This window comes from Balaenoptera ricei, chromosome 10 (assembly GCF_028023285.1).
Source record: "Balaenoptera ricei isolate mBalRic1 chromosome 10, mBalRic1.hap2, whole genome shotgun sequence".
NCBI classification, from domain to species: domain Eukaryota; kingdom Metazoa; phylum Chordata; class Mammalia; order Artiodactyla; family Balaenopteridae; genus Balaenoptera; species Balaenoptera ricei.
In genome coordinates, this window is record NC_082648.1 from 83791644 (window position 1) to 83804469 (window position 12826).

The 12826-nt window shown below is 39.0% G+C and overlaps 1 protein-coding gene across 7 annotated transcripts in view; it reads left to right on the top strand.

Moving 5' to 3' along the window:
* The window catches only part of APAF1 (apoptotic peptidase activating factor 1), an 87466-nt gene that overhangs the window by 1492 nt on the left and 73148 nt on the right, over window positions 1–12826 (top strand). For all 7 annotated transcript variants that reach the window (XM_059936724.1, XM_059936725.1, XM_059936729.1 and 4 more), the window contains exons 2-4: window positions 3289–3462; window positions 3592–3778; window positions 4438–4635. In XM_059936724.1, coding sequence (XP_059792707.1) covers window positions 3325–3462; window positions 3592–3778; window positions 4438–4635 — 523 coding nt within the window. In that variant the 5' untranslated portion in view covers window positions 3289–3324. The remainder of the gene's footprint in view (window positions 1–3288; window positions 3463–3591; window positions 3779–4437; window positions 4636–12826) is intronic.

A 12826-nucleotide genomic window follows, 5' to 3' on the forward strand; every position in this document is an offset into this window, starting at 1 on the left:
ATGCCAGTACTGGGCATTTTGTGAACCTTGACAAACATAGGCAAATGCTCTATTTACCTGTGTTTGAAAGTGACACATTTGGTGGTACTTTTTATAGTCATTATTGATTATTGGTTAATGAAGCTTAATGATTATTGCTCCTCTTCTGTGTGCTCAAAATTACTTGTGCTTATCTCTTGGCGCTTAGTACATCACATTCTAATTATCTGTATTTTACTCTCCTACCAGATTGTGAATTCCTTCAGGGATATGATTTAATCTCTGTAGATTCAGGGCCCTGACACATAGGAGGGGCTCAAATGTTTATTGAATGAGCATATAAATAAACACATTTAGACACTCACTGTATTACACTGGATAAATTCTGTTTAAAAACTTGCAAATGTTCTGATCTGGGTTTTATACCGATTGAAAAATTTGCATCATATTTGAAATAAAGTCGGTAGGAACTTAGAGTATTATACTGTGAAGAATATTATTCCTTGTGTCCTCCTAGTCTAAGAAATGACATCAAAGGATATTTTCTGTTGCTTTGTCATAGTTAGCAGCTCAGCTGAAAAATTAGTGGAGTAAGCACATGAGAAATGTGTTTACCAATGAAGACCTACCAGCTGACACCCATCTTGAGTGAGAACTAATACTCAATACCAAGAATGCTCTATTTAGTCTTAATGATGGTAAAGAAATCAAGTAGTTTATAAATATTAGGACTTTAGTATGACCATTGTTTATAAAATCTTAACTTAAAGGAAGTTTTAAAATTGTACAAATGATAATGTGTATTGAAAAAAAATTAAGACAGTATAGAAAAGAAGAAAAAAGAACAGGGGAAAATTTCCCCCAAATCTTGCTACTTGGAAGTAACCCAAACATTTTGTTGAACAGACTTCTAAACATCTCTCTATGCATTTATATGAGACCAACACATATTTTGTGCTATACATGGTATCATATTTAAATTTCTTTCAATCAGTGATGTGTCATGAGCACCTTTCCATGTCACTACATGGAGATGTCTTATTTTAAATGGCTGTATAATATTCCATCTTATGTACATACTCTAATTTTTAAAATCCATACTCCGAATGATGGGCATTTAGGTTGTTTTAATATTTTTATCTTACCTAAACACTCTCTATTAACCCTTTTTGTGGATATTTTTGCATACATATATGAATATCTCTCTGAGGTAAATCCCTAGAAGTGGGATTTCTGGGTTAAAGAGAATGCTTAAACACATCTTACCTTATATAGCCTTCCAGAAAAGTTGCATCCACTTTGTACTCTCCTCAGGTATCTTAAAAGAATACCCATTACACTTCCAAAACTATGTTGAATAATAGTGGTGAGAGTGGGCAACCTTGTCTTGTTCCTGATCTTAGTGGAAATAGTTTCAGTTTTTCACCATTGAGGACAATGTTGGCTGTGGGTTTGTCATATATGGCCCAGAGATAAACCCACGCACATATGGTCACCTTATCTTTGATAAAGGAGGCAAGCATATACAGTGGAGAAAAGACAGCCTCTTCAGTAAGTGGTGCTGGGAAAATTGGACAGGTACATGTAAAAGTATGAAATTAGAACACTCCCTGACACCATACACAAAAATAAACTCAAAATGGATTAAAGACCTAAGTGTAAGGCCAGACACTATCAAACTCTTAGAGGAAAACATAGGCAGAACACTCTATGACATAAATCACAGCAAGATCCTTTTTGACCCAGCTCCTAGAGAAATGGAAATAAAAACACAAATAAACAAATGGGACCTAATGAAACTTAAAAGCTTTTGCACAGCAGAGGAAACCATAAACAAGACCAAAAGACAACCCTCAGAATGGGAGAAAATATTTGCAAATGAAGCAACTGACAAAGGATTAATCTCCAAGATTTACAAGCAGCTCATGCAGCTCAATAACAAAAAAACAAACAACCCAATCCAAAAATGGGCAGAAGACCTAAATAGACATTTCTCCAAAGAAGATATACAGATTGCCAACACACACATGAAAGAATGCTCAACATCATTAATCATTAGAGAAATGCAAATCAAAACTACAATGAGATATCATCTCACACCGGTCAGAATGGCCATCATCAAAAAATCTAGAAACAATAAATGCTGGAGAGGGTGTGGAGAAAAGGGAACCCTCTTGCACTGTTGGTGGGAATGTAACTGGATACAGCCACTATGGAGAACAGTATGGAGGTTCCTTAAAAAACTAAAAATAGAACTACCATATGACCCAGCAATCCCACTACTGGGCATATACCCTGAGAAAACCATAATTCAAAAAGAGTCATGTACCAAAATGTTCATTGCAGCTCTATTTACAATAGCCAGGACATGGAAGCAACCTAAGTGTCCATCATTGGATGAATGGATAAAGAAGATGTGGCACATATATACAATGGAATATTACTCAGCCGTAAAAAGAAATGAAATGGAGGTATTTGTAATGAGGTGGATGGAGTTAGAGTCTGTCATACAGAGTGAAGTAAGTCAGAAAGAGAAAAACAAATACAGTATGCTAACACATATATATGGAATCTAAGGAAAAAAAAAAAAGGCCATGAAGAACCTAGTGGCAAGACGGGAATAAAGACACAGACCTACTAGAGAATGGACTTGAGGATATGGGGAGGGGGAGGGGTGAGATGTGATAGGTGAGAGAGTGTCATGGACATATATACACTACCAAATGTAAAATAGATAGCTAGTGGGAAGCAGCTGCATAGCACAGGGAGATCAGCTCGGTGCTTTGTGACCACCTAGAGGGGTGGGATAGGGAGGGAGGGAGGGAGGGAGATGCAAGAGGGAAGAGATATGGGAACATATGTATATGTATAACTGATTCACTTTGTTATAAAGCAGAAACTAACACACCACTGTAAAGCAATTATACTTCAATAAAGATGTTTAAAAAAAAATACCCATTACCTCACGCCTTTGAAAGCATTAGATTTTGTTTATTTAAAAAAAATCTTTGCATGTCTGGCTGATGAAAGTCCAGTGGGGAAAGCCAGGACGTAGATGAAGCCCAGGGGAGGACAGAGTGACCGGCGGTGCAGACAGCCTGCTCGTTTTCTTTTCGGCGTCCCCCTTCTGTCCTCCTTTCTGTGGGCGGACATGTAGGAGAGTTTAAATAAACTCTGTTTAAATAAATAGGAAAAAAAAAATCTTTGCAAAAGAAGTCTTATTTTCTTTACATTTTTTCATTACCAGTGAGGTTATATATCTTTTCATGTCTTTATTGGCTTGACAAATATTTTGATGTTTGCCTGTAGCTCATGGTTGACAGAGAAGGAAAAATTTGAGGAAGGATGGATGCAAAAGCTCGAAATTGTTTGCTTCAACATAGAGAAGCCCTGGAAAGGGACATCAAAACATCCTACATCATGGATCACATGATTAGTAATGGAGTTTTAACAGTGTCGGAGGAGGAAAAAGTAAAAAATGAGGTAAAGCCCTCTGAGGCAATCTATGCTTTCTTAAAAATTTTTAGAATTTATTTCAAAACTTGTACTGGTCTCCACTAATTTATGTTACAAATATATTCTTTGTAGTATACTAAACTATTTTTTTTTTAGCCCACCCAACGGCAACGAGCAGCTATGCTAATTAAAACGATACTTGAAAAAGATAATTATTCCTATATATCATTCTACAATGCTCTGCTACATGAAGGGTATAAAGATCTTGCCTACCTTCTCCATGGTGGCATTCCTGTCATCTCTTCTTCCAATGGCAAAGATTCAGTTGGAATAACTTCATATGGTTTGTATCCATGATACTTTCTATCATAAAGGCTCCGTTGCTGCAGTTTTGTCTTATTGTAGATGAAATCTGCTAGAGAGACTGATCAGTTCACTGAATCATGCATGTGAAAAAATTATCGTTTTCCAATTCAAATATTTTTATTTGCATCTATGTTACCTCTCTCATTTCCTTGCCCAGTGAACTATCTACTGCTGAGGTAATCATATACATACCATAATTTTTAGAGATAATAGGGCAATTTATAGACCTTTATTTAAGTTCTTCAGTTTTGTGTTTATCAAGTTCAAGCATAGGAAAGAATAAGAATCTTTAGAAATCTGTGTTCTTGAAAGCAATTCCATATTCTTTCCTTTACACTCTCTTCTCAGTCTTTAGTATGAGAAAAAGATTGGAGAGTCAGGGAGGAATAGGGTGAGTAAGGGCAGATGCAGATGGAGATTTTCATTGTCTTTAGTCATCTTGAGAGGTATATGTTTGCTTTCGTTCTGGGTGTTCTGAGAAATCAAAGTTGAAGTTAATATGCTAGCCACATTTTCTTACTTCTCTTGGAAATTCTGAGGCTGAGACCTCAGCCTTGCTCTCTGGTTTTTATGGTATTACTTGAGTAACCATTTCAGAGTTCTCTTCATTCATGCTTGTTTTGTTTTGGATTTCAGTAAGGACAGTCCTGTGTGAAGGTGGAGTACCACAGAGGCCCGTTGTTTTTGTTACTAGGAAGAGGCTAGTGAATGCAATTCAGCAGAAGCTCTTCAAACTGAGTGGTGAACCGGGATGGGTCACCATATATGGAATGGCAGGTTGTGGGAAGTCTGTATTAGCTGCAGAAGCTGTTCGAGATCATTCTGTCTTAGAAGGTAAGTTTTGATTACCATTGCTGGCTAAGAAGATATTGTTTAGGCATTGCATTAGTTTCCTGTTGCTGCTGTAACAAATTACCAAAACTTTTGGGGGCTTAAAACAACACAAATTTATTATCTTGAAGTTCTGGAGGCCAGAAGACAAAAATAGCTCTTACTGGGCTAAAATCAAAGTGTCAGCGGTGCTTAGCTCCTTTTGGAGGCTCTAGGGAGAATCCTTTTCCTTGCATTTCCCAGCTTCTAGAGGTGGCCTGCATTCCTTGACTCATGGTCCATTTCCCCATTTTCAAAGCTGGCAGTGCATAGCATCTTCAAATCTTTCTCTGTTCTCTGGTCTTTGCTTCCGTCATCACATCTCCTCCCCTGACTTTCTTGCCTCCCTCTTACAGGGGCCCTTGTGATTACATGGGGCCCACTGGATAATCCAGGATAATCTCATCTCAAAATCCTTAATTTAATCGCATTTACAAAGTCCCTTTTGCTGTGTAAGGTGACATATTTACAAGTTCTGTGGAATAGGATGTGGAGATCATTGGCTGGTGGAGGGGGAGTGGGGTGGGGGGTGCATTTTTCTGCCTACCACAGGTGATTGAATTTGAATTTTATTTTCTACCTTGCCTGTCACAATCAGGCTTGACTAGCCAGGCCAATAAATTCATGTGTTATCAGATGGCACTTATTATCAATGGAATGAAGCTAGTTCCCTTGTATCTTAATAATTGGGGGAATTGTAGGGTTGACAAAGTATCTTGAAAGGTTGTCCAGCTTGTATCCCTGACTTTCAACAGTACTAGACTTACAGCTTCCTGTCAGTTGAGTGTCTATTTTGGCACAGAGTGCTGTAGGGAAGGAGATTGTTGGAAAGTCGGTTCCAGTAAGGACCACCCCAGTGGGAGATTCTCCCATGTATTTGACATCTGTGTTAAATAAACTATTAATTCCTGCAGTTAATTCTATCAGTTACTTATCTTTAAAAATAAAAATCTTTAGTAACTTGTTTATCTTATGTGTAATCTCAAGAAAAAGAAAAATTGGGAGTTGACTCTAACAACCAATGGGTTTTTGCAGGCAGGCTTTATAGATTCATTTGACGTCTGGCAGCTGATTTTCCTTGCTTCAGATATTCATGTATTCAATAAATGCTTGAGAACCTATTATGGATCTTGGCACTGTTTTGGGGCAAAAGGGATTCAAAAAGAAGCCTGTGCATCTAAGGAGTTTACTTATGGTCTGGTAGGAGAGGCAGACATATAAACAAATTACGTCATGTGTGATAAACTGAACAGTAGAAACAAGTATAATGTACAAAGTTAGAACAAAGGGGGCTTCCCTGGTGGTGCAGTGGTTGAGAATCTGCCTGCCAATGCAGGGGACACGGGTTCGAGCCCTGGTCTGGGAAGATCCCACATGCCATGGAGCAACTAGGCCCGTGAGCCACAACTACTGAGCCTGCGCATCTGGAGCCCGTGCTCCGCAACAAGAGAGGCCGCGATAGTGAGAGGCCCGCGCACAGAAACGAAGACCCAACACAGCTAAAAATAAATAAATAAATAAATAAATTAAAAAAAAAAAAAGTTAGAACAAAGGAAGGAAGCTTTCTGTCTGGGGGAAGAAAATGAACAAGACAGGCTTCCTGAAATGACATTTTAGCTGGAGTTTGAAGGAAGAATAGAAAGAAGTTTGCAAGGCCGACTAGGCAAGGATGGGAGCGTAGAGAAGGTGGGAAGGGTATTGGGTAGTTACTGGAGTGGGGAAGGACATATGGTGCAGAAGAGGGTTTAGGACATTTGGCAGGTGTACTGTTGACCCTAATGAGTCTGGTAGGTTCTCAGGGTACTCCCTATCAGGAATATTATATATTATATAGCTTCCTCAGTCTTTGGTTGCCTCCATCCATTAGTGAGTTCTGGGGAACTTAAAAAGATAGTTCCTGGCTTCTAGTGCTTAATAACTTTTTTTTGTTTACAATATATAATCACCAATTAAGATAGTTTATGACAAGATGATAAAATGAATAGAATAAATAGTAAGCACCTGAGAGATTTAGAAAGATGGAGGCTAGGGCACATCTATTGTACACACCTGGTTTTAGTTAATACTTCAGAGCCCTTGTTAACAGTATTGATCATACTCTTGTCAGAAGTAGGCCTAATTCCTAAGCCCTGGTTTTTCTCCCTTGTCATTATAGAGAAGTTTCATGAGACTCAGCCATGCACATTTCAGGGCTAAGGCTTTATTTATTTATTCACTTTTTTTTTTTTTTCCCCTCTCCTGCAAAGTTGATCACCAAGGATATTTCAGGATAAAATTGGTTTAAATTTCTTTAGTGTGAAGAAATGGTCTTCCTTTCAATACAGTGATGAACTTCCTTTAAACTATGTATTTATAATATACCAATTTATAGGGTTAAAATGTGCTCTTTAAATCAGTTTAAATCGCTCTATATTATTGGGGTGAATTTTCAATTTTAGGGGTTAAAATTGACCAACAACTTATGGAATTAATTAGCCAGGAATCATATTGTATAAATTGTGGTCTTGGAATAGATTTTCACCACTTTGTTTTGAGAAAATGCCAGAGATACTAGCAATTGTCCAGTGCATAATGAGCTTAATTCGTATCCCTTATAAGCTTTTGTGAGATCTCAAGTACAGAAGATTGAGTAAATTATATTTAGTTTACAGCCCATTATCCTGTTAGGTCTGTCTAAGACTTAGCTTCTTGCTGTGTTCATTTCCTTTTAAAAATTTTCCATTCTCATTTCCCTCCTCTAAAGGAACACACACTCCTCCTGTGTGTTTCCTTTACACAACTACAACACTGCTTCATTTCTGACACCAGATGTGTGAGTTTTCCACACATCCAGCAATTCTTCAACGCGAGCTGGGTGTCCTATGATTTAACTCACTTCTGAAACTGTCTACCTGGAGATAGCATCAGATCCCATAGGTTAAGGGTTCAGTCCTATAAGACTGCCCCCTAACCCCTTCATATGCCAGTTGCCAGTCCAGGTTGTTTGTTACCTGTGCTTCTGACAACTATACTTATTAGATTACTGGTTTATTATACAAGGATAAAACTCTGGAACAGCCAGATGGAAGAGATGCATGGGGCACGGTATGTGTGAAGGGGTGTATCACTCTTCCTACATCTCCTTGTGTTCAGCAGCCCAGATGCTCTGTGAATCTCGCCCTTTTGGTTTTTTTATGGAGTCTTCATTCATTACGTAGGTATGATTGATTAAATCATTGGCCGTTTTTGATTGAACTCAATCTCCAGCCACTCACTCCCCTCTCCTCTGGAGGTCTGGAGGGTGGGGCTGAAAGTTCCAACTCTAATCAAGGGGTTGGTTCCCCTGGTAACCAGCCCCTATCCTTAGGTTATCTAGGGGCTTTTCAGAAATCACTTTATTAACAGAAACTCAGGTGTGGTTAAAAGGGGCTTGTTATATGAATAATGTAAGACACCATTTCACTTTTATACCCTGGAGCTATTTCAGGAACCAGGAACAAAACTAAATAGTATCACAAAAGATGCCCCTAAGGCTCTTCTTATATGGGAAATTATAAGTATCTTAGAGCTGTGTGCCAGGAACAGTGATGAAAACCAAATATATATTTAATCACAGAATCACACCTCCCCATAGGCGATCTTTCTAATGTATTTATTGTATATTCTTTGTAAATGTATGTGTAATATATGTTTTCTTGTAAAATGTTTATGTTTATATGTAAATATTTTAAATTTGCATAAATGTTAAAGTGTTAATTATTTTCTTCTGTTTCTTATCTCACTTGACACTATGTTTTTAAGATTTATCCTTGTTGTATGTACATATTATTTGTTACACCTGATTGCTACCCTCCATGGAGTACCTCCAATACATTTTTTTTTTTTAAGTGAATGGTTTATTTATTTATGGCTGCGTTGGGTCTCTGTTGCTGCACGCGGGCTTTTCTCTAGTTGCGGTGAGTGGGGGCTACTCTTCCTTGTGCGCGGGCTTCAGTAGTTGTGGCTCGCAGCTCTAGAGCGCAGGCTCAGTAGTTGTGACGCACGGGCTTTGTTGCTCCGCGGCATGTGGGATCTTCCCGGACCATGGCTCGAACCCGTGTCCCCTGCATTGGCAGGCGGATTCTTAACCACTGCACCACCGGGAAGCCCCCTCCAATACATTTTATTGTTCATTCCCTAGTTAATAGATACGTAGATTGTCTCCAACTCTTTGCTGCCCCAGCAAAGCTCGGTTGAACTTTTACAGAAATGATAAATTCTTGAGTATATGTAGCTAGGACCAGAATCAGTAAGTTACAGGATATATAAATATCAAATTTGATTGCCCTCCAATCTGTGCATTCCCATCAATAGCGTGTGAGGGCTCCTATATCCTCACTTCTTTAGTGACACTAGGTATCATCCAGCTTTGTAATTTTTGCCAGGCCAGCAGGTGTAAAGTGATATCTTTTAATTTGCATTTCTCTGATAACTTGAGTTTGACCATTTCTTCATAAGCTTTTTAGGCTTTTGGGTTTCCTTGTTTATAAATTTTGTTGATAACATTTGTCGGTTTTTCCATTTTGTTGCTTTTTAGGAGTTGCTTATATATTCTAGATAGTAGAGCTTGTTGTTTTTAGACTTTGTAAATACTTTCTCCTTATATTATCTGTATTAACTTTGTCCTGGATGTCCTTGATAGAAATCTTTAATTCTGATGTAGTCAAATTAATTTTTTTGCCTTCTAATTTGTGCTTCCTGAATTTTCTTAAGTAGTCCTATTATAGTCTTACCATTCATATTTAGCTTTTTTAAAAAATAAATTTATTTATTTTATTTTTGGCTGCGTTGGGTCTTGGTTCCTGCACGCAGGCTTTCTCTAGTTGTGGCGAGCAGGGGCCACTCTTCATTGCGGTGCGTGGGCCTCTCACTATCGTGGCCTCTCTTGTTGCAGAGCACAGGCTCCAGGCGCACAGGCTCGGTAGTTGTGGCTCACGGGCCTAGTTGCTCCGCGGCACGTGGGATCTTCCCAGACCAGGGCTTGAACCCGTGTCCCCTGCATTAGCAGGCGGATTCTCAACCCCTGTGCCACCAGGGAAGCCCCGTGCTGAGTTTTTAAAGTATGAAAGTTTTCTCCAGAGGCTGTCTCCCTCTTTGCTTCCTTCTTTCCTAAGATTTCCTTGATGCTATTAGATTATTAATTGCTACCTGCATAAACCTCATGTGAAAGTAGGAGGGGTTAATTTTCTCTGAATAAAGGCAATTTTCCTCTGATTAAGTTTCTCTGAATGAAATTATGGGTACAAGCCTCATTCAAGGCTAAATTGCTCCCTCTTGTGCCCATAGTCAAGATGTTTAGATTCTTTCTGAAATGTGAAATTAATGCTCCTGTATTTAACTGTCTTATTGTGATGGTAGGAGATTTGCAGATCAGTTGGTCTTTTGGTCTGTTTGTCTTTCTTTTTAAAGCTAATAGTGTTTTATTTTTCTTTTGTATGTTAATAATGCCCTAATTTAGTTTTTCTATAATGTTCTATCAATATCTCAATTTTAATAGTAATCTTTATTTATTTATTTTTAAATTTATTTTTATATTTATTTTTGGCTGTGTTGGGTCCTCGTTTCTGTGCGAGGGCTTGCTCTAGTTGTGGCAAGCAGGGGCCACTCTTCATCGCGGTGTGCAGGCCTCTTCACTATCGCGGCCTCTCTTGTTGCGGAGCACACGCTCCAGACGCGCAGGCTCAGCAGTTGTGGCTCACGGGCCCAGTCGCTCCGCAGCATGTGGGATCCTCCCAGACCAGGGCTCGAACCCATGTCCCCCGTATTAGCAGACAGACTCTCAACCACTGTGCCACCCGGGAAACCCCCTAATTTAGTTTTAAATTTAGGAGAGAAAGACCTTTGATACTGTAGATAATAGATACTTAAATTTATTTTTAATTTTTGAATTTTGTTTTATTTATTTCTTTAGACAGCAGATTCTTATTAGTCATCAATTTTATACACATCAGTGTATGCATGTCAATCCCAATCACCCAGTTCATCACACCACCATCCCCACCCACCCAGCGGCTTTCCCCCCTTGGTGTCCATACATTTATTCTCTACATCTGTGTCTCAACTTCTGCCCTGCAAACCGGTTCATCTGTACCATTTTTCTAGGTTCCACGTACATGCGTTAATATACGATATTTGTTTTTCTCTTTCTGACTTACTTCACTCTGGATGACAGTCTCTAGATCCATCCACGTCTCAACAAATGACTCAGTTTTGTTCCTTTTTATGGCTGAGTAATATTCCATTGTATATATGTACCACATCTTCTTTATCCATTCGTCTGTCGATGAGCATTTAGGTTGCTTCCATGACCTGGCTATTGTAAATAGTGCTGCAATGAACATTGGGGTGCATGTGTCTTTTTGAATTACGGTTTTCTCTGGGTATATGCCCAGTAGTGGGATTGCTGGATCATATGGTAATTCTATTTTTAGTTTTTTAAGGAACCTCCATACTGTTCTCCACAGTGTCTGTATCAATTTACATTCCCACCAGCAGTGCAAGAGGGTTCCCTTTTCTCCACACCCTCTCCAGCATTTGTTGTTTGTAGATTTTCTGATGATGCCCATTCTAAATGGGGTGAGGTGATACCTCATTGTAGTTTTGATTTGCATTTCTCTAATACTTAGTGATGTTGAGCAGCTTTTCATGTGCTTCTTGGCCATCTGTATGTCTTCTTTGGAGAAATGTCTATTTAGGTCTTCTGCCCATTTTTGGATTGGGATGTTTGTTTCTTTAATATTGAGCTGCATGAGCTGTTTATATATTTTGGAGATTAATCCTTTGTCCATTGATTCGTTTGCAAATATTTTCTCCCATTCTGAGGGTCGTCTTTACGTCTTGTTAATGGTTTCCTTTGCTGTGCAAAAGCTTTGAAGTTTCATTAGGTCCCATTTGTTTATTTTTTTTAATTTCCATTACTCTAGGAGGTGGATCAAAAAAGATCTTGCTGTGATTTATGTCAAAGAGTGTTCTTCCTATGTTTTCCTCTAAGAGTTTTATAGTGTCCGGTCTTACATTTAGGTCTCTAATCTATTTTGAATTTATTTTTGTGTATGGTGTTAAGGAGTGTTCTAATTTCATTCTTTTACATGTAGCTGTCTAGTTTTCCCAGCACCACTTATTGAAGAGACTGTCTTTTCTCCATTGTATATCCTTGCCTCCTTTGTCATAGATTAGTTGACCATAGGCACATGGGTTTATCTCTGGGCTTTCTATCGTGTTCCATTGATCTATGTTTCTGTTTTTGTGCCAGTACCATATTGTCTTGATTACTGTAGCTTTGTAGTATAGTCTGAAGTCAGGGAGTCTGATTCCTCCAGCTCCGTTTTTTTCCCCTCAAGACTGCTTTGGCTATTTGGGGTCTTTTGTGTCTCCATACAAATTTTCTTTTCTTTTCTTCATTCTTTTTTCTTTATTCTGTTCTGCAGCAGTGAATTCCACCATTCTGTCTTCCAGGTCACTTATCCATTCTTCTGCCTCAGTTATTCTGCTACTGATTCCTTCTAGTGTATTTTTCATTTCAGTTATTGTATTGTTCATCTCTGTTTGTTTGTTCTTTAGTTTTTCTAGGTCTTTGTTAAACATTTCTTGCATCTTCTTGATCTTTGCCTCCATTCTTTTTCCGAGGTCCTGGATCATCTTCACTATCATTATTCTGAATTCTTTTTCTGGAAGGTTGCTTATCTCTACTTCATTTAGTTGTTTTTCTGGGGTTTTATCTTGTTCCTTCATCTGGTACATAGCCCTCTGCCTTTTCGTCTTGTCTGTCTTTCTGTGAATGTGGTTTTTGTCCCAGAGGCTGCAGGATTGTAGTTCTTCTTGCTTCTGCTGTCTACCCTCTGGTGGATGAGGCTATCTAAGAGGCTTGTGTAAGTTTCCTGATGGGAGGGACCTGTGGTGGGTAGAGCTGGGTATTGCTCTGGTGGGCAGAGCTCAGTAAAACTTTAATCCACTTGTCTGCTGATGGGTGGGGCTGGGTTCCCTCCCTGTTGGTTGTTTGGCCTGAGGCAATCCAACACTGGAGCCTACCTGGGCTCTTTGGTGGGGCTAATGGCAGGCTCTGGGAGGGCTCACGCCAAGGAATACTTCTGAGAACTTCTGCTACCAGTGTCCTTGTCCCCGTGGTGAGCCACAGCCC